The sequence below is a fragment of the Aythya fuligula genome, chromosome Z (assembly GCF_009819795.1).
Source record: "Aythya fuligula isolate bAytFul2 chromosome Z, bAytFul2.pri, whole genome shotgun sequence".
Lineage (NCBI taxonomy): Eukaryota > Metazoa > Chordata > Aves > Anseriformes > Anatidae > Aythya > Aythya fuligula.
Window position 1 is genome coordinate 31,848,914 of NC_045593.1, and position 22,651 is coordinate 31,871,564.

At 39.3% G+C, this 22,651-nt stretch overlaps 1 protein-coding gene across 43 annotated transcripts in view; it reads right to left on the bottom strand.

Moving 5' to 3' along the window:
- The window catches only part of PTPRD (protein tyrosine phosphatase receptor type D), a 408,570-nt gene that overhangs the window by 103,859 nt on the left and 282,060 nt on the right, over window positions 1-22,651 (bottom strand). For 22 of the 43 annotated variants that reach the window (XM_032206669.1, XM_032206656.1, XM_032206655.1 and 19 more), the window contains 4 exons: window positions 15,426-16,013; window positions 14,907-15,007; window positions 13,704-13,963; window positions 7,791-7,881 (listed from right to left, as the gene is read on the bottom strand). In XM_032206669.1, coding sequence (XP_032062560.1) covers window positions 7,791-7,881; window positions 13,704-13,963; window positions 14,907-15,007; window positions 15,426-16,013 — 1,040 coding nt within the window. The remainder of the gene's footprint in view (window positions 1-7,790; window positions 7,882-13,703; window positions 13,964-14,906; window positions 15,008-15,425; window positions 16,014-22,651) is intronic. The other 21 variants (XM_032206650.1, XM_032206649.1, XM_032206643.1 and 18 more) reach the window with 3 other exon arrangements.

The window sequence follows — 22,651 nt, forward strand, 5'->3', positions numbered from 1 at the left end:
AAATAATGTTGTGTTATTAATACTAACAGGAAGTCAGTAACTGTAAGGACTGTAGTAGGAAGGGATGTAAATGGCTTGAGCCATCTCTGAAAATAACAAGTGTTATTTTTATCCCCTGGAATTTAAAGTAATTTTTGTGGCTATCTCAGAAATCTCAGATTTTCAGATTACAACATATTTATAATTTAGGTTTTAAGTAACTCATTGTAAAATATCAGAATACTATGAGAATACTTCAACCAAAATTAGATTGAGACAGGAGAAGAAAAACATTTGATTTTAATTATTTCTTCCCTTTTTAATAGTAATAAAAAGTACATATATTTAACAGATAGGCAATGCTAAGTACACTGTTACAGTGGGCAAAATGATCAGAAAGTGAATTTTGGTTATGAATGCTGCAAGCTAATTAGCTTGTGTCAAACAAAATGTGAGTAATGGGCAAATTTTTCAAAGGTGGTTATTCATCGCCTCAGCCCAGATAAACTTAGGTGTGCTTGCGTGGAGATAAAAAACTCATCTGTGACATTGATTACACGTGACTGAATAGACCTCAAGTGAACCTGTGACCTCATTCATATTTCATATATAGATGAGGTTGTTGCCAAATATCATTACTTGCACATATATCCCCTGTGGTACTTTATATCAGAACTTCACTGAAATTATTAAATCGTTTTAGGACTTAACATGCAAGCTTATATTCAATTTTTATTGCTTACAAAACTAAAGTAATCCTACTTGGTAATCCATCTGCAGTTCATAATATTTTGTTTATATTTCATTCATTCGCAAGGCATCTATTCAAAGACGTGAGATCTCATAATATTTAAAATGAAGTGAAATTTTGAGTTAATAAAAAAAAGATTGTATCTCAAATAGCTATTTTCAGATACACAATACCTAGTACATTTTCTCCTCTTTTAAGATTCTGCATTTCTCTTAGTTTCTTTCAAGAATCAAGATTTAAGGAAACCAGAAAAATTAAGTATGTGCAGTAGGGGTGGAAAGCCTTTTTGACTAGTCAGTTATGCTCTGGAGCTAACACTCCAGAATTGTGTTTTCAGCTAAGATTTTTCTTCAGGTGATCTAACAAAAGCATTTGAAATATACTTTGGCAAAATCTACTGCCCAACCCTTTCTGACACTAGCCAGATATCTGAGATTGTACTAAAACCACCATGCATGAGGATCTTCAGTTGATCCTTGGGAACTAGTTTTCTTAGACAGTTGTGTTTTTTTTTTTTTTTTTTTTTTACTTTATTTACTTTCTTTTCCTTTTGAAATTATTTATGGAGCTAATGCTTTCATGTGATTATTGTCTCTGATTAAAATGTGTCACTAGAATAATGTAGGTGTAAAAAACTCCTGTAACAACTGCTTTGGAGGAGAATGTTTGGAGTAATAACTACTAATCCAAGAGAGAAGGAGTGGAAGAAATCCGTTGAGTTTTTTATTTTGTTTTTAATATCAGAATATTGTCATGCACTGCAGTAGGCTCCCCAGGGACATAGTCATGGCACCAAGCCTGTTGGAGTTTAAGAAGCATCTGGACTATGCTCTTAGTCACATGGTCTAAATTCTTGGGTAGACCTGTGTGGTGCTGAGAGTTGGACTCGATGATCCTTGTGGGTCCCTTCCAACACGGGATGTCCCTTCCAGCTTCTATGATTCTATATTTCTATGTCTTCTGTCAAGCAGGAAGGAATAATCAAAAATCAACAGATAGAACTTGCTTCTGCTATAGTCCATTTGACTTGAAGTTTGATACATTACTGTTCCAGCTGGTAAAGTCACTAAAGTGAAGTCTTGTGAGATGCTCCCAGGTTTACTGTATTCAGCTCTGAGGTCCAAAGAACAAGAAAAACTTAGACCTGTTAGAGTGGGTCCAGGGCCACAAGGATGATCAGAGGGCTGGAGCACCTCTCCTATGAAGACAGGCTGAGACAGTTGGGGTTGTTCATTCTGAAGAAAAGAAGTCTCCAGAGAGACCTCATTGCAGCCTTACAATGACTGGCTTTACAGCCTTAAAGACAGCCTTCAGGAAAGCTGGAGAGGGACTGTATCACCGCACTTTAGGGAGTGTAGTGGTAGGACAAGGTGTAATGGTTTTAAAAAAAGAGGTCAGTTTAGATACTAATCAGATCTAATCTGATTAGATCCGATATTCAGAAGAAATGCTTTACTCAAAGGCTGGTGAAGCACTGGAACCATTTGCCCAGAGAAGCTTTGGATGCCCCAAAGTGTTTTAGGCCAGGTTGAATGGGGCTTTGAGCAACCTGATCTAGTGGGAGATGTCCAGTCCCATGACAGAGGGCTTGAAACCAGATTATCTTTACTGTCCTTTCCAACTTAAATCATTCTATGATTCTATGATTTTCTAAAACAGGAAGAAAAACAATCTTCTAAGTAACAGAAACTGAGTAAGTGAGCATGAAATACAGCAACTGAGTGCTTTTGATTTTTTTTCCCTACTAAGTAGTTACAGCATGTATTGGGGCAATTGCGAATGATACATCGAGGGCTTTTTTCTTTATCAGAAATAATTTTCATTTTCCAGTCAATGCATATCTTATTTCTTCCACCATTAATTCTACAATGTGGTCTCAATTATATCAGTTAGAATGGGAAACAACCCATCCTGACCCAAATATTTCTGAAATAATAAATGCTCTTTATCAAACTATCTTACAGATTAATGCACCACAACTTGCAGGATGATTAAAATGACCATTTTCTATAGGAATCAGAAACACAGACCCATATAATTTAATTGACAACAAGTTCAATGTCATCTGGCAGCTACAATTAATCTGTTAATGCTGCTGAATGTGACTAGTCTTTGAATTTTAGAAGTGGGTGGTATATTAAATCAGTTTTCCATTACTGTATGCATCTTGACAGCTGAGTTTACGCTGAGTTTAACTGTATTTTATGTCATTCAGGACTACAATTATAGGCTGATGGCATTTACAATACAACTCTTTTAAAAGGAAGAAATTAATGGATCAACACAGCATTTGAATCAAATTGGATGACAACACAGATTAAATAGGTCAAGAAGTAACACAGAATCCAATGAAATAGTCAATGGTGATGAGAACGATGTATTCATTTAAAAAATCTATTCTTTTGTCTTCTGATTGAGAATTCTCCTATTGCTATATATTTTCTTCTTTGACTTTTCGAATCAGGAAAGAGACTACAGACTGACACACAATTGTCATGGTTACTGAAAGATATCTGTATTTCAAAAGCTTTCTACAACAGTGTTGGTTTGGTGGGTATGTATTTATTTGCCTTACATTTTGGTGCAAATATTGAAACTAATATCAAATTGGTCAATGGGAAGAGGGAAAAAGAGATGTGTCATTGCTTGCAGATAATCATTACTTTGCACTGATTGTATCATGGGAAGCATATTGAGGACTATCTATCTATCACAGAATGATAAGTTGAAAAAGACCTTCAAGATCACAGAATCACAGAATTGAAGGGGTTGGAAGGGACCTCGAAAGATCATTGGGTCCAACCCCCTGCCAAAGCAGGTTCCTTAGAGCAGGCTGCCCAGGTAGGCATCCAGACAGGCCGTGAATATCTCCAGAGAACAAGACTCCACAACCTCCCTGGGCAGCCTGTTCTAGTGCTCTGTGAAGAAGTTCTCAGTGTGAAGAAGTTCTTTCGCATGTCAGTGCGGAACTTCCTGTGCTCTATCTTGTGGCCATTACTACTTGTCCTGTCCCTGCAAGCCACTGAAAAGAGGTTGGCCAAATCCCTGTCTCCCACACCTCAAGTATTTATACACATTGATGAGATTCCCTCTCAGTCTTCTTTTCTCCAAGCTGAATAGACCCAGGTCACTCAGCCTTTCCTCATAAGGAAGATGCTCCAGGCCCTGTATCATCTTTGTGGCCCTCTGCTGGACTCTTTCCAGGAGATTACTGTCTTTTTTGTACCAGGGAGCCCGGAACCGCACACAGTACTGCAGGTGAGGCCTGACCAGGGCAGAATAGAGGGGGAGGATCACCTCCCTTGACCTGCTGGCCACACTTCTTTTAATGCATGCCAGGATCCCATTGGCCCTCTTGGCTATGAGGGCACAGTGCTGGCTCATGGTCAACCTGTTGTCCACCAGGACCTCCAGGTCCTTCTCCTCAGAGCTCCTCTCCAGCAGGTCGCCCTCCAGCCAGTACTGATACATGCGGTTGTTCCTTCCCAGATGCAGGGCTCTACACTTTCTCTTGTTAAACTTCATTTGGTTTCTTCCTACCCATCACTCCACCCGGTCCAGGTCTTGCTGAATGGCAGCACAGCCTTCTGGCATGTCAGCCACTCCTCCCAGCTTTGTGTCATCAGCGTACTTGCTGAGGGCAGACACTATTCCCTCATCAAGGTCGTCGATGAAGATGTTGAACAGGACCTGACCCAGCACTGACCCCTGGGGAACACCGCTAGTCACAGGTCTCCAGCCAGACTCTGCACTGCCGATCACCACCCTCTGAGCTCGGCCAGTCAGCCACTTCTCAACCCACCTTACTGTCCACTCTTCTATCCCACACCTTCTCAGCTTTGCTATCAGGATGTCATGGGAGACAGTATCAGAAGCTTTGCTAAAGTCAAGGTAAATGACATCCACTGCTCTCCCCCCATCTACCCAGCTGGTGATGCCATCATAGAAGGCAACAAGGTTGGTCGAGCACGATTTTCCCTTGCTGAATCCATGATGACTACTCCTCCTAAAATTCTTCTCTTCCAATTGCTTGGAGATGGCATCCAGAACAAGCTGTTCCAACACCTTTCCAGGGACAGAGGTGAGACTGACTTGTCTGTAGTTTCCCGGATCCTCTTTCCTGCCCTTCTTGAAGACTGGAGTGACATTGGCTGGACTCCAATCTTCAGGCACCTCACCCGTTCTCCAGGACCTTTCAAAGACGATAGAAAGTGGTTTGGCGATCACCTCTGCCAACTCCCTTAGCACACATGGATGCATCTCATCGGGCCCATGCATTTGTGTGCATTGATTCCACTCAGATGCTCCTGAACCACTCCCTTGTCAACAAGGGGGGAGATCTCCACTTCCCAGACTCTTTCTCCTCCCTCCAGGGTCAAGGAGTCCTGGGGGGGAGTCTTGAAGCAAAGACTGAAAAGAAAGCATTCAGTATCTCTGCCTTCTCAGCATCTCCCATGACTAGGACACCCCCCTCGTTCAGCAAGGAACCCACATTATCCCTAGTCTTCCTTTTACTGTTTACATACTTTAAAAAAAACACCCTTCTTATTATCTTTTATCTCTTTTGCAAGCCTCATCTCTAGGTGGGCTTTAGCCTTCCTTGTCACATCCCTGCAGGCCCTGACAACATTTCTATACTCCTCCCAAGAGGACAAGCCCTTTTTCCACATTTCATAAACCTTCCTCTTCCTTTTGATCTTGTTGATGAGCTCCTTGCTCATCCACACAGGTTTCCTGCTCCCCTTCCCCGATTTCCTACTCTTAGGGATGCACCGATTCTGAGCTTGGAAGAAGTGCTGTTTAAATGTAGCCCAGCTCTCACATGCACTCTTGCCTTCTAGCAACCTAGCCCATGAGATACTCCCAAGCAGATCCTAGAAGAGGTCGAAGTTGGCTCTCCGAAAGTCCAGGGTTGCAATCCTGCTTTTAGCCTGCTTTTCTTCCACCAAGTTCCACCTTGAACTCCACCATCTCATGGTCTCTGCATCTCAAGCTGCCCCCGACCTTCACATCCCTAACAAGCCCATCCCTGCTGGTAAGGACAAGGTCCAGAAGCACCCCTCTCCTCATTGGCTCCTTCACCACCTGCATCAGAAAGTTATCTTCAACACATTGTAGGAACCATTTGGACTGTGAGTGCCTGGCTTAGTTGCATACCCAAGAGATGTCTGGATAACTGAAGTCCCCCATGAGAACCAGCACCCGTGATTGTGAGGTTACTACCAGCTGCTTGTAGAAGGCCTCATCAACCTCCTACTCCTGATCTGGTGACCTGTAGTTTACCCCCACAACAGTGTCCCCCACACCAGCCCACCCTTTTATTCTCACCCTCAAGCTCTCCACTTGTCCATCACCCTACCCCAGGTGGAGCTGGGTTAAGGTCATCAAGTCCAACCATCAAGCTGAGCTACCAACTCCCATCACTAAACCCTTAATGCCACATTGACATGTCTCTCAGATACCTCTAGGGACAGGTACTCTACCACTTCCCTTGGCAGCTTATTCCAATGCCTAATCACCCCCTCTGTGAAAAAATTCTTCCTAATGTCCAAACTAAACCTCCACTGTTGAAATGTGTCATTTCCTCACATCTAATCGCTTGTCACCTGAGAAACGGAGATTGCCACCCTACTCACTGCTACCATCATTGAGATAGTTGTAGAAAGCAATGAGGAGCCTTGCTGAATGTCACGTGACATTGGATTGGCCTTGCTAATTATGACTGATGCAAGAAAGGTATTAAGTGGCATTGCCTTATCTTCATCTTTCATCACTACTTTATCCCTCGCATCCAATAAAGAATGGAGATCCTCCTTTGGCCTCCTTTTGTTGTTGATGTATTTATAAAAGCATTTTTATTGTCATTTGATACACTATCCAAACTGATTTCCAATTGGGCTTTGGCTCCTCTAATTTTCTCCCTGCACAATTTGACAACAACTCTACAGTCCTTCTGAGTTTCCTACCTCTTCTTCCAGAGCTCCTAATCTATCTTTTTCGTCCTGAATTCCTGACTATGTACTTGGTGAAGCATCTCTGTAACATAAATGTCCTGAATCCACCAAAAGAAGGAAGAATAGATAGAATCCAGTCAAGATATTATTTATCTAGGTGTAAAAACAAGCAAGCAAGCAAACAAACAAACAAAAAAAATGACTTTCATGTCCTCTGTTTGAAGTGCAGAAATACTGTATTTACAAATTACCATGGTATCCAAATGGGATAAAAATCATAGCCAGATGCAGCAACACTACATCATTTGTGACAGGCATTCATATGGAACTCTGAAAAGAACTTTACAATGATATATACTAATATTATTCCAAATGTATAGATTGAGGGAAGTTAGAGTGAGACACATTGTCATTCAGTAAAATAGAAGACTGGACTGCATCATGATACTAAACTTCCAGGATTGCTTACAGTATCAGTAACGGTAAACTCATTACTCATTGCTTGCCATTGAGATGAAAATACTTCCACTCTTTAAAGAAATGTAATTTATAGTGTCAAATGATGACACATTATTGTTCTTTCCTACTTCACTCATTTATTTCTGAGCACACACTGTCAGAAGAATGGAGAACAGTGTAAAAGTTATCGTCATCAGCATTACTGTATGTGAGAACCAGGTAAAGACACCACAAGAAGGTCAAATGTTAAATTGCACTGCAGATTGCAATTTGAAATTTTCTACAGGCTTAGCAACCAGCCCACTAATGAACTAGACCTTTATTAGAGTTCACATAATTGGTGATTAAGCTTTTGCTGACAAGTCATTTCACCCCCTGCACTTTTGTATTACGCTTTACAATAGGAAAAGAGTAAAATATTAATGCTAACAAAGATCAGACACTGTGTGCTTTATTGCAACTTTATGTCTGTAATGTCCTCTAATTTAAGTAATTTGAACTTTGTTTCAGTCCCCATAGGCTAATTCGAATATAAATATAAAAATATCCTAACAACCAAAACTACTTAAGCTGGTGAGTTGAACACATATTACTAATAAGATTTTTTCCTTAGTAAAGGAGACAAAGACAATGAAAACATATAGTACCTCATCTAGTTCCATTTCGTCTGGACTTTCCCATGGCTTGATAAATTTTCCACGAGACCTCTTCAAAGGCACAATAACTATGTAATACCCTCTGCAAAGGAAACAGTAGGACAAAATTAAAGGTGAAGGAAAAGGAAAGAAGAAACAAATGAATTAATGGACTATGTGTCTGTTCAGAGTGGCTCAATAGACCTGTGACGTATTGAGAACAAAATTTTGTGCATTGTATGTCATTGCAGTCTCCCAAACATAGTTGCAAAGACTCACATTCTTTTAACAGTGCAAAATATTTGTCAAAAAAATGTCACTAATTACCTGCTTTTTCATGTAAACACATAAATATTTATAGGAAAAAATAATTACAATTTTTCAAAATGCCTGCATGGTTGACTGCAACTTATTATTTCCTTTGAAATACAAAAGGTATGGGACACATGTGCCCTGCCACCAATAAATTGGGAAAAAATAAACAAATCACAAATTAAACCAACCAACCCCCCAAAAATAACAAAAAAAATCAACCCAATCCCCTAAATTGGAACTTTATTACCATATACTTAAAGCTCAATTATCATCCTATCTTCCCAGACTTTCATGTATAATAAGAATGGTAGGGTAACAATCATGCTTGTTGAAGACAATACAAAACAAATAAAGAAAGACATATCACACATCCCAGCTACATTCTATTTACTTTTGAGCATCACTCACTATCAGTTTTTCCTACATTTTTTTTTTTTTTTGTATTTTGTTCACAGTCAGAATCACATGCTCTCTTTACAGATAGGACTTGTAAATGATACATACCCTAAATTTTCCTCACAAACATTTTTCTAAAAATATCTTGTCCCTGCTCCTTCCCCTCACTCCCTTCCACTCCCAAGTGGGAATCACAACAGCCAGAAATCCAGGATGATATAATAAATGCCATACTTCTTAGAAAGTCAAGCATTCTCCATCTCACAGGAGAGGGAAAGAAGCTGTTCTGCCTTGTTTCTAGTAACAAGCTCATTAAGAAGGTTTGTCTCTGACTCTCCATTATGGAAGATACTATTTTATTGTCTCATCTTCTCTTTCAGTGTGCCGTTTTTTACAGCCTTTTCACCTTCTGCTGTAATGTCTATTCATTTTACCCATTAAACACTGTTGACAAAAACTCAAGTAGTTAATGAAGGAGTCTAAAGGAAAGGAACTTGCGTTACAATTCATCAAAAATTAACTCAGTCTAAACAAACTTAATACACATTCTTTGTTCCATACCAATGCATGTTTAATAGTCTGTTCTTATTTAAAGCTACTTCCTCTAACAGAAATGCAACAAAAGTCTGGATTTGTAACTGCTGGATTAAATGCTTAAATTCCTAACACTTAATAATGTCTAGAAATTGGACAAATTTCTTTGTGGTTGAGCTCCTGCAGGAGGTGCTGGAATCAGGAAATGTAGACCACAGATTTGTAACTGCTGTACAATGACACTATTGCCAAATTTAAGCAAAATCTGAAGCAGGTATTCTTTATAGTAGGAATATGATAAATAATCTTTAACAGTCATGTTCTTATTCTTTAAGAGTAAGTCTGGTTGAGCTCAGGTTTTAAAGTTGAGTGCATTTTTTTTTTCTTAAATGTTACACACTTTTTGATAGTTTTATAAAACAAAACAAGACTAAAGTATCCATAATAAAATAAATTATTGGTTTCATAACAACTATCTGTTCTTTCAAATATACAGTATTTTTCCCAAACATGTATTGGAGTTAAAAATATATTTCTCTTTTTCTCTTAAAGAGATGTTACAGCATCTTAAGTTAGCCACAGCTGCAGAAAGCTGTCAAACTTTCTCCTACCATGAACTCCAAGACAAACAAAAAGGATATAAATAAAAAAAATCAATACAAGACTTAAAAAACAAACAACAAAACAAAACAAAACAAAAACTTTAATTAGGATACAAATGAGAATATTAAAATTTCTTTAATACAGTAAAACTCAAGTGACAAATTCTTCTCTGTTGACTGTGTTCCTCTGTTCCACTGCTCCCTCTCCCCCTGCTCCCCCAAGGTTGAGATTCTGAATTTTGACTTGATGATGAGATTCAAAAAATCCTTTCCGGGATCTCTCCCTACTGGGAAGCCCTCTGTCACCTGTCACCTCCACAGATGGTCTGCCTGCTCCAAAATCAGGGGACCAAAGGTTTACATTCCCTCTTCATCAGTTTTCTCTATTCCTGTTCCCCAAAACCATTATTTATGAAGCTGAAGAGAAATAAACTAACAAACAAAATTCTCAGAAGTGATAAGAACACAAGCCAAACAGTAGTTTAGGTGCAGACTTATTAGTTGGTGGCTGAAGGAATGTTCTGCTAAACATAATCAGATCTGAAGAAAGTTTAGTTGATGACATTTCGAAACACTTTGAACTGAAACGTTTTGTTCCAACTAATAAATGAGTGCTGTTATTTGGTTATTGCCCGTAGGTCACAGCTGCAATATGCAGCTATTTTATACTAACTTTGAAGGGTAGGAGCGAAAGCTACAAAAACATGACAATGTAGAAGCAGTGTCTGTTATTACTAAATATTTTCTGTAAATCAGAGTGTCTTTTAGCAATCACTTATACTTGAAATATTTGCATATATTTAAATGGTATCCAAAGACTGTAACTGTAGAAACCAGAACAAGAAGATCTGAGAAATAAAACTGCACTATTTTGTAACTTAAAATTTTGTCAAATAATTAATTGTCCTGATTTTCATACGTGCAAACTGTATTTCAGCCAGAGCAACCTAGACTTCTCCTAGTTCTTGCCGAAACCAGAGGAAGGAAAAAGTAGTCCAATCAGTTGGCTCTACTGTAAATATAGTGAAAGAAAACATATGTCAGGGAAATTGTGTTTATAGTTGTATCTTTCACTCGATGTATTTCCAAAGGAGAAACTATTAGCTTCCTGAACTATCTTCATTTCCAATTACTGTTAATACAAAACCAGATAACTGAGCATCTACACTTGGCCCTAGATCCCTATACTACCTTATCCAAATCAGTCACCTCATAGAAAACAAAATCCTTTTCCAAAATCAACCCATACAAGCAATCAGATGGATTAGACTTCCTTCTACTATACTTTCCTCTACCGTGAAACATGAAAACACTTCCAACATAAAAGGGAGGGTTTCATTCTACAGGGGTCCCATTGCATAATTTTAACTTAAAATTCGATGTCTTCATTTTGTTTAGTTTCAAAGGGATTTATTAATGTTTGCCTAAAAGGCAAAAACTCACTCTTTTACCTTGTTTAAACATATCTTTAGGACTATTTTCTTCTAGCAACAGATGATTTATTCATGGATATAATAACTACAACCTACACACTTTTTGTTTTTCATGTTCATCGGAATTCATACAAAAAACATTTGAGAATTGGCTCTGATATATCTATATATCTTTCAGACATTGAAGACATCTGCTGGATGAACTACATAGCAGGTTGTTGCTTTTTTTTTTTTTTTTTTAAGCTAACAGTGTTCATACATTTTCATCAACCAAGGAACATCCAGCATGTAAATGTTACTTTCACAGTCGTTCACACTTCCTTCATGCAGGCCTCCCACTCATAACTTTGATCATCCACTAAGATATTCAGCACATACAGGGTATTTTAAAGCTGAAAGCATAAGTACATCAACAGCAAGCTGAAAAATGAAACAGTTCACATATGTGTACAGTGCTGCAAATTGCAAAGACAGTGAAGTTCTGTTCTTTCTAGCTAACTCCAGAAGATGTAGCATCTCTTACAAAAGACATTTTATTATTTGCTTTATATCTATTTAAGTGTGGGTTTTGTTCTTGGTGGTGGTGGTGTGTGTGTGTTTTTTTTTGTTGTTGTTGATTTTTTTTTTGTTATTGTTGTTTGTTTTTTGTTATGATGAGGGTAATGAGAGAAACTGAGGGCTTTCTTGCATATTGCTTGATCTACTGATACTACAAAGGCCAAAGTCTTACATAAAACTGTGATTATCCAAGACTTTGCAAAGATGGAAAAGTTCAGAGAAAGATGAGCTATCCTTTAAATATAAAACTTGCTTTTCATTAACTCAAAATACTTTAGAAAAATAAACAAAGAAATTGCTGACTTGTTATGACACCAGCAAAAGAGATCCATTTTACCAAGCATATTCTGAGCTCTGCTCCTATTTTTACTCTGTACCACCATAAAACACCGAAATAATAAAAATTACTTCTATCACCTTTAAAGGTTTACTAAGGTTCTTCTAAAATTACCCTCAATCCCATTACTGTTTACCAATAATCCATCAGAGGAAACCATTAACTGTTTCACCTTCAGTATAATTAGTAACATTGAAAGATTCCCAAAGAATAGTACTTCATAGTAAGATATATACAATCACCAGCATATAAGGTACTCATAGAGGAACAACAAAAAACTGTCACCATAATTATTGCACACAATTGTTCTTCCTCTACAAGAGTATAGATGCTATTATCTTACCTATTCCAAAATACATCAGGTATATGATGTATTTGATAGTATTTTCTTTTCAGTATGTAATTGTGTCGGTATGCTCACTTCCAGGGCCAGATCAATCTTTCTATTGTTTGTTTTTCTGTGTCAAGCCATACCACCTTAAGAAATATATATAGGAGGAGGTACTACATATTTGCAAAATTGACAATAGGATTCCATTGATTTAATGCATCTTTGCTGCTGTCACTGTGTCTTTCATTTTTTCACATTACATAAAAGGAAGGTCATTAGCTGTTCTTTTTCCACTGCTGTCTTCTGCTATTCTCTAACCAACTACTCGGCATGTTTTTCTCTGTGAACACTCTACTTCATAAATCTTTTTTGACTCACTCCATCTTCAGTCTTCCTTATCTGCATTTGTTACTGACCACATCTTATTCAATCTAATGATAATGGCTGCATTTTTCAGTTTTTCATCCTTTTAATGTCTTAAAGTAATTCATTTCATGACCTCACCTGCCTCAAAATCCTCAGTCAGTAATGAAAAAGGGGAACATCTTTTTAAAAAGACAACTATAAAATTCCACCAGTGAAATGGCAAGTTGAATACCCAACAATTTTTAATAACTCACTCATTTTCTTCCCCATTTCCTTTACATTACACACGGGAAATTTATAGACCAACAACAGCCACTATAGGCAGAGCAACAACACTTATCAATTATATTATGCTTCATGTGTTCTTGGCAAATCTTCATTGTTTGTCCTTTCTAATCCCTGCTATTTAGTCCTATTTCTGCTGTCTCCACAGCACCCTTTCCCTCAAAATGTAAGTAACTTCTAGTCAATTCTCTTCCCTTCATTCATTTATTTATTTTTTTAACTGGGACCAGTGGAGAAGACCTGAGATATTTTTTTTTATTATTAAAAAGAAAAATAAAAACCAACCAACTAACCAACCAAAAAACTTTGTAATAAATTTGAAATAATTTAAGTGCAATAATAGTTCTTTAAAGTTCTGTATAATTCTAGAATAACTGAGATTTAGTATGTCATGTTGCTGCAGCTAGAAAGGTTATTTGAGTAGGTTAATTGACAGGTTATCCATTCTTCAGGAGAATACATCTTTCAAAATAAAACTGGCTTCCTTAATCCCTCTTAACTATCTCGGATTAATGAAGAAAAGCAAGGGTTCTCTAAGAACCAACTAGAAGCAGAAGCAATCTTCAGCCATATATTTCCAATCAGATTTTACTACATACTTTGCTGAGTAACAAACTGTTATACATTGTTAGTCCAAATACAGAGTACTGTATTCTGTATTGTTCTCAGGAATAAAGTCCTAGACCACCACTACAAGTTCAGGTTTTATGAGAATAGTAAGAATGATCATCTTTCTGGAGACAAATGCAATGTCATTCACTCACTCACTTTATATTCTCATTTGATGGTACTTCTGGAAGTTCCACAGTTATCATGCCATCTATGTTGGTCTTTCCGATGAAGACTGGCTTGGTACGAAGCACGTCTGGTGCAGTCTTTGCTGTCACTCTGTGCTGAAGACCTCCAGCACTATTCCCTCTGTTTGTCAGCACAAATGAATACGATGTCTCTGGCTTCAAGTTAGTGATCAGCTTTTGAGTAGCACGTCCATCAACCTCCACCACCATTTTGCCATCATCATAAAGGATCTAAGTTAATATAGAAATCAAACGTGTTTTTTGTTAACAGGGAAGACAACTGATATTGTCACACTGAATTCATGAATGAGCCTAGCTATAAATTTAAAATGAAAGTTTTGGGCATTTTAGGCCGTAAGATACTACTAAATTCACTACTACAATTAAACCGCTTGTTATGGGCAGAAAACAAAAACAAAACAACACAAAACAAAAAACAAAAACAAACAAACAAACAAAAAAAACACTCCATATTAATTCAAAGTAGAGCAAGCACTCCTAAAATCCAATTTCACTTATTCAAATTCAGTATCTTTGCTTGAATCCAGAATTTATATCAAGGCAAACTTGCCCTTAAATTCACCTTGATTTATTCCATCCATATTTGATATTCAGAAAAGTTTTTGAAATATTTATTTTATTAAATACTGCTCTTTTCTGGCCATTGCCAGAGATCAAAAAAAAAAAAAAAAAGATGGATAGTCATGCAGAAGTAATGACAGGTCAGACTGCTATTTACATTGAGTCTCTTTATCTGGCTAATGCCAGATAAGTATTAGTGGAATACTCCAAAAAGCGTGTTATTGCAAATGTGAGAAGATGAAGAACAAGGCATACAGTTAATAGTTACTACAGAAAAGAGTAACAATAAAAATAAAATTACTGTTTTCACTATCTAGTCTAAAATATAGTAACAATGAACTACAAATTAGCAACATGTTCATACCATGAATAACAACCACTATCAGACTAGATATTGGATATTCAGACTTGGAAATACTGCCATGACAACAGGAATTGCCAAAGGACTGAATTTAGCAGCTTGGGACAATATTGCTGTTTAGTTTACATTCTTAAAAACAGCAATACGAAAAAAAGCTACACGTTCAGTAAGCTACTTAGCCAATTGAATGTCATCCCCAAGTTTCCCTCTAACAAACAGAAAGCAACTTACTTTGAAAGGCAAGGCTGAATTGTAGTTTTCTGGAATTTCCCAAGACAGCAAAACGGAAGTCTTCATTACTGCTTTAACATGAAAATTTTTTGCAAACACTGCTGGAAAAAAGGAAATGTATATAAACAACGTCATGTAGTTTAGATTTTCCATGGCTACCTGGGAGTTTTAGCTTTCCATTTAGGCCAAAGAAACAACATTAATTAAATTCTCCTACCTGTTTTCTCATACTTAAATACAACGTTCTAACTCGCTCTTGCTCTTATCTAGTCACAACCCAACATGTAAGTTCTCCTTACCTGAACAAATTGTGAAGATGTTAGCCAGAACTTTCTTGACAAGGGACAACTGAATTCTAAGGCATCCAAAACATATTAAGATTTACATACTTTACCTTTTGTGTTTGTTGAACCTATTTTTATGAATGGGCCGGTCAGTTTTATTTACAGCTTCAAAAACCCTGATATCCAAAGACCGATACTCCTTTAAAGGTCAACGCCATAAGCAGACAAATCCTACCTTGATCCACGGGTAGTGTCCTGAACTGGACACTTGGACTATATGGACCAGGCCCTTTGCTTGTGTGGGCACGTACTTTTACATCATATGTGGTATCTGGTTTTAAGCCAGAAAGTGTCATAGAGGTATCAGCAGGAACAACAGGGAGTTCAACTGGCTGGTAAGCGACATTGATATCTCTGTACAAGATGGTGTATTTGGTGATAATGCCATTTCTCTCTGCCAAGAGTGGCATCTGCCAAGTTAATTGAACTGATGTAGCAGTAGAGCTTTCTGAGTGGAGGTTTTGGGGAAATCCACTGGGTACCTCTTCAGGAACAGAAATCTCTTTAACCATCTCCTCCCCAAAGCCCACTTTATTTCTAGCTGATAGCCTGAAGACATAAGAAGCTCCTTTATGAATGTCTGTGGCTGTGAAGTGATCTTCCTTGTCTGAGAACTCCATGGTTGTAAATGTATCTACATCCTTGCGACCAAACTTCAGGCGGTAACCCTGTAGCGGTCCAAAGGTGTCCACAGGAGGGTGCCACTGAATTAGAGCTGTGTTCATCTGTGTGTGGCTAATCACAAGCCGAGGTTTGCCTGGAACTGTAGCACAATGTTATTTAAAGATGATAAATATAAACAGAATTGCACATAAAATACTTCAGTCTAGTTTTAAAAGGAATATAGATAAGTTTTCTTCCCTCACTCTTTGTTCCACAGATCACTACCACATGGAAGAAATAAATGCCTGCTTCCTGTACTACTGAGTCATACCGTGTAATGAACTATGATAGTAAAAGCATCTATTGTCCATTGTATACTTCCCTTATCATTCGAAATACCGTGCCTTCCCTTACTAAATACAGAGAACATTCAGAGGCACAGGAGCACCAGTCAAGAAGTAAAACTTCAAACATACATCTTATGACTAGTTCTGTCTGACTTAGAAATCTTTGCTTGAAAAATAAACCGTCAAAAGTATTCATTAAATTAATCCAAGGTACATTTCTGCTGTTCCTGTAAATTGAATATAATTAATAACAATAACAGTATAACAGTGATAATAATAACAGAGACATTATGAGTTTGTAAATCTGTTTAACATAATTCTTGCCATTGAAAGTTTAAAATGTCGTAGATGGGAAGTAAGGCCAACCTTGTCATCAGTCACTACCACAAATATCACAGCACCCTACCATATAATTTTCAGTATATAAATGACCTCCAGCATGGGATGTTTCAGATTGGAGTGGTAGCAAGATTTTGAATTTAATTTCTTGATTAAGAAATTGCTTCTTAAGAAATTGCCCTGCTTATCACCTGTTGAACTAGTTTCTAGCATGTTTTGGTACAGATGAACTGGCTTTCTTCTTCTGAAGTCCAAGTTTACTGGATGCTCTTCTGTACCTGCACACCAGATGTGCTCAAATTCTAAACCGGTACCTAACAGGCCCATTTGTGCTGATTCATCTTTTAGATACATTCAGACCTATTTAAAAGTGTGGTGGGCATACTCATAGTGGAGGACCACAATAAATCTATGTTAGGGTGAAATGCTATTACAGCTAGTATGGTATACATTTCTGGGGTCTTGATATCAGCAGCTTTCATTTAGCATTTGTTTTGTTATGTGTCGTGTTTTTTTTTTTTTTTTAATGTATTCATTGATTCACATTTGCTTACGTACTTATATATTTAATTTCTATGTTCATGAAATAATTATTTAATTGTAATAGAAACAGATAATTTTAAAATATCCATAACAGTATTCAGATATTTGGTATTCACTGTGTGCCAATACCTGACAGGTCAAGAAACTAGAGTGGTTTGGGGAGTAGTATTGCTATGACAACAGTCTTCCACAAAGACTAATTAGTTCCATGCACATTCAAAGCCTTCCCAAGTGAATATAATTGCTGTACCGCGATCTCTGGTTCCTGTATTTAAACACTTCAGTGGGTTTTATTACTTATCTTCAGGTCTCAGGCACCCAAAAAATCAGATTCTTATTGTCAAAACTTCTGATTACCATTCCAAAATGAATTAGGAATGAGGAGAGAGGAATGGTATGGCTTGAGGAAAATTCTGCATTTAATAAGCTCTTTCCTTGTTATATCTGTCATAAATCCTGACACTACCCCTAACTGTGTATAAATTGTAACTAGTTTTTTATAATTTTTCCAATTATCCTTCCTTTTAAATATTCTTCCTAGCTTACCTGCAGATATATTCCTAGGAGTTGTGTATGCTTTTTCCTACACTTGTTGTTGCATAGAGAATATCTCTCTGACTTTTCCTTATTGATTATTATGAGGCGTTATGGAAAAAATAAAAGGCTCTGAAGACCTTTTGCAGGCCATACATGTTAAAATGTCTTCAGTAACATTTTTTCTTTCATTTCATTTCTAAGACCAGGAAAGAAAACTGAGTAAAAGATGAGATCGCCGAGGCGATCAGCTCCGAAAAGATGCGATCACTGAGGTGATCAGCTCTGGGGCAGACGCGTTCTGCAACAGAGTGGGGGATTGGGACAGGCAGGGCTTTTTTTCTGGCATCGAGCCCACTTGAGGGAGCCACCAGGACACTGCAGCCCTCGCGAGGGAGGCTGACGAGGCTAGGTGGAACCAGCAGTGCCCCCTCTCTGGTCTTTCAAAAGCTGCCCCTAGGGAGCATGGCAAGCAGGGCAGGAAAACAGGGCGTGGCACGTCAGAAAGGAGTGGTGCGGCAGTTCGCGCAGGGAGGGCGAGCATGAAGGGCAGAGCATTCCCCTGCGTCCATATGAACAACTCCTCTAACAGTGGTGTACCGCTAGCTAGGCTGCAAGGGTCTCCACGAAGCACAGTGCTCTCTCTAGGAAGTCTGTACACACCCAGATTGACTGTCCACTCAAAAATGCAGCAATTCAGGTCTCTGGATGCAGGGAGTGTCTGAGCCTGTTGCTGCCATCTGCGGGAGGCAGAGACACTGTGTGCGTGAAGTGCAAGCAGGTGGATGACCCGGTCTGCCGGGTGGCAGAACTCAAGGATGAGGTGGAGAGGTTGAGGGCTATCAGGGAGTATGAGCGGGAGTTAGACTGGTGGAGCAACCCTGCAGGGCCTGAAGGAGAGGTACTGGGGTGAGACACCCCAAATAGGGGTGGACCCCTCCCCTGTTGCTGTCAGGCAGAGGGAGGGGACCTAGGAGTTGAGGAGGAATGGAGACAGGTCCCTGCTCGACATTGCAGGCGATGCCTCCCCCCTACCAGCCCCACCTTCCCAGGTGTACACAACAGATTTGAGGCCCTGGAGCTTGAGAGGTAGGTGGTGAGTTAGGTGGTGAGGATGAGGTAGAAAGTCTACCCAGGAGGATGCCTAGGGTGAGGAAGTAGACCCCACGCCTCAGGACTGCCTCCACCAAGACAGAAAGTGATTGTTGTAGGCGACTCCCTTCTCGGGGGAACAGAGGGCCCTATTTGTCGGCCTGACCCTACCCATAGGGAAGTCTGCTGACTCCCTGGGGCCAGGGTCAGGGGCTTTGCAAGAAAGCTTCCCAACCTGGTTCACCCCTCTGACTATTATCCTCTTTTGATAGTCCAGGCTGGCAGTGATGACATTGAAGGGAGAAGCCTGAAGGCTATCAAATGGGACTTTAGGGGCTGGGACGGTTAGTGGATGGAGCGGGAGTACAGGTGATGTTTTCATCCATCACTACAGTGGCAGGGAGGGGTACAGGGAGGACACGGAAAGCCCACATGATAAACACGTGGCTAAGAGGCCACTACCAACACAGAAATTATTATTTTTTTGACCATGGGGCGCTTTACTCGGCACCCGGCCTGATGGCTGCAGACAGGTCCCTATCTTTAAGGGAAAAACTGATCCTAGGCCAGGAGCTGGCAGGGCTCATTGATAGGGCTTTAAACTAGGTAAGAAGGGGGACGGGGCTGAAACAAGGCTTGTTGGAAGTGTGCCAGTGGGCACAATGACAAGGCTGGGGTAGAAGGCAATGGCCCAATTGAAGTGCATCTACACTAATGCACGCAACATGGGTAACAAACAGGAGGAGCTGGAAGCCATCATGCAGCAGACAGGCTACGACTTCGTTGCCATCATGGAGCAGCAGGCAAGATATGACATGGTTGCCACAAGTGAAATGTGGTGGGATCACTCCCATGACTGGAGTGCTGCAATGTCTGGCTATAGGATCTTCAGAAGGGACAGGCAGCACAGAAGGGGTGGTGGTGTGGCTCTCTATATTAAAGAGGGTTTTGATGCTGTGGAACTCGAGACTAGGAATGATAAGGTTAGGATCCTATGGGTTAGGATCAGCAAGAAGGCCAACAAGGGAAGCATCCTGGTGGGGGTCTATTACCGACTGCCGAACCAGGATGAGGAGATGAATGAGGCAGCTGACAGAAGTTGCAAAATCGTCAGCGCTTGTTCTTGTGGGGGACTTCAACTTCCCTGACATATCCTGGAAGCACATCACAGCCCAGACAAAGCAGTCTAGGTGGTTTCTGAAGAGCGTGGAAGATAGCTTCCTGATGCAGCTGGTTAGTGAGCCTACCAGGGGAGGTGCCCCACTAGACCTTCTATTCACAAACAGAGAAGGACTGGTGGGAGATGTGGTGGTTGGAAGCTGTCTTGGTACGAGTGACCATGAAATGGTAGACTTCTCTATTCTTGGAGAAGCCAGAAGGGGACCAGTAAAACCGCTGTATTGGACTTCAGAGGGCACACTTTGAGCCTCCTCTTCTCCAGGCTGAACAAACCCAGCTCCCTCAGCCGCTCCTCGTAAGACTTGTTCTCCAGACCCCTTACCAGCTTCGTTGCCCTTCTCTGGACTAGCTCGAGCACCTCCATGTCCTTCTTATAGTGAGGGGCCCAAAACTGAACACAGTACTCAAGGTGAGGCCTCACCAGATCCAAGTATAGGGAGACAATCACTTCCCTAGCCCTGCTGGCCACACTGTTTCTTACACTTACACACTGTTCTTTCGCCAGACCTGGGGAACTATAGGCCTGTTAGTTTGACCTCAGTGCCAGGGAAGCTCATGGGGAAGATTATCTTGAGTGTCATCACATGGCACTTGCAGAGCAAGAGGCAATCAGGTCCAGTCAACATGAGTTTACGAAAGGCAGGTCCGGCTTGACGAACCTCATCTCCTGATGAGAGAACCTCATCTCCTGATGAGGAGAGGCTGAGGGAGCTGGGATTGTTCAGTCTGGAGAAGAGGAGGCTCAAGGGTGACCTTATCGCTCTCTACAGGTACTTTAAAGGAGGCTGTAGCAAAGTGGGTGTTGGTCTATTCTCCCACGTGCCTGGTGACAGGATGAGGGGGAAGGGGCTAAAGTTGCAACAGGGGAGTTTTAGGTTGAATATTAGGAAAAACTTCTTTACTGAAAGGGTTGTTAGGCATTGGAATGGGCTGCCCAGGGAAGTGGTGGATTCACCATCCCTGGAGTTCTTTAAAAGGCATTTCTATGTTGAACTTAGTGATATGGTTTAGTGGAGGACTTGTTAGTGGTAGGTCAGAGGTTGGACTTGTTGATCTTGTGGTCTCTTCCAACCTAGACAATTCTGTGGTTCTATGAAAACACACTTAGGAATGAAGATGTTAAGAACACTGTGTGACTTCACTATTAGTTGCTGTTACTGTACTGTAGACACACTTCCCTTTGGTGATTTTTTTTTTTTTTCTGCCTAGTAATGTAAATGAGGCTTTTATACAACTAACAAGATATAAGCAGTTATTCAGATGATAAATATTCAGTTTTAAGTAATTTCTCATGAATAGTAAGCTTGTCCAGTAAACATTCAGATCTTTACTCACCTTTAACATATGCTATATTTAATGGATATAATCTCACTCATTTTCATACAGCTGCACCTGATTTATACCTTTAAAAATTAGACCTGAATGTCAGATCCATCATTAGTTTTATTTTAGTATTGAAATAGCTCATTTTCAGGGGAAAGAAGTCAAATGGAAACTCTGACAGAATAGGAGGGTGTACTTCAAACCTACAAGCTCTTGGTATTAATGCATTTATCATTCCTTCGCCTGCCTAATGAATTCTCAAAGGAACAGTGAGATGGAAATTCTTGATATTGACTATATTTAATGTTTCCTTTTACAAATACCTGAATAAGAATTTTCCTTACAAAACAAGTTCAGTGATGGCAAGATGTAACAGAAGGCAAAGAAGTGTTAATATATACCAGAAGATAGGAAGGAGCAAAATGATAACTAGCTGTTATTCTAGAGACTAGGATAAAGAGTTACTTGTCTACAAAGTGAAGGAAATGGCAAGGACAGTGTGATATATCTGAATTTACATGCATGCCTCTAATTCTCCATTGCTCTGCAGTCACTTGTGATTTTATGGGACATGAGATTTGTTTAATTTTCTTAAAAAGCATCAGAGATCTTGGAAAAATGATTCATGGATAATAATAATAACTAAATGCATAGAGGTTTCAAGTTTTTCATGCAGGTTTGCGTAGCCTGTGCTTGTATCTAGGAACTAACCATCATGGTCAATATAGCTGTGTTTATTATAATTGGAAGCTGAACTTCAGGAAGAATGAGATGCCACCTTTCCTAAATCAAGTTCAGATGCAATTAAGAAGTAAACATCACATTTTTTTTCCAGACCAGGAGAATTCAGGAAAGAAGAAGTTGGAATGGATGATTCGGTACACGTCAAGAGTAATGACTGAAAGGTCAGATCTGAGATGCAGGTATATGGTTTATCCACCAAGATGGAGGTTTTGCCAAGACAGCTGATGAGACTAAATACAGTATTTCTCAAATTAGTGCAAGGTGTGCTCTACATTCAGTTTTAAAAATTAAGTCAATCAGTATAAATACCAAATGCAAACTGAAAACAGTTTTATGGTCTATTCTGCCCCAATTTATGCCTCAGATTGCCTCTATCTTCAGCATTTTAAAGGCTGACTATCATTTCTTGTTTTCTAATTCTGTATGAATAATTACATTCTTCTGAGATAAGTTGTTACTGGCATACAGGTTCTTTCCATGTTCTTACTGATAGGTAGCAGCATTACTTTTCTTACACTGCTCAGGAAAGCCCTCCACAAATTTTTCAAATATCTTTCTCAGCAGTGAATCTCATTTTTCCTCTCCAGGAAGACACCAATCAAAATGGAAGAGCTACTAGAAAGTATAAATATCACTTTCTAAAACAGAGAGGGAGAAAGGGGGACAGTGATTCTGTTTTTCTCTAAATAAATGAAGG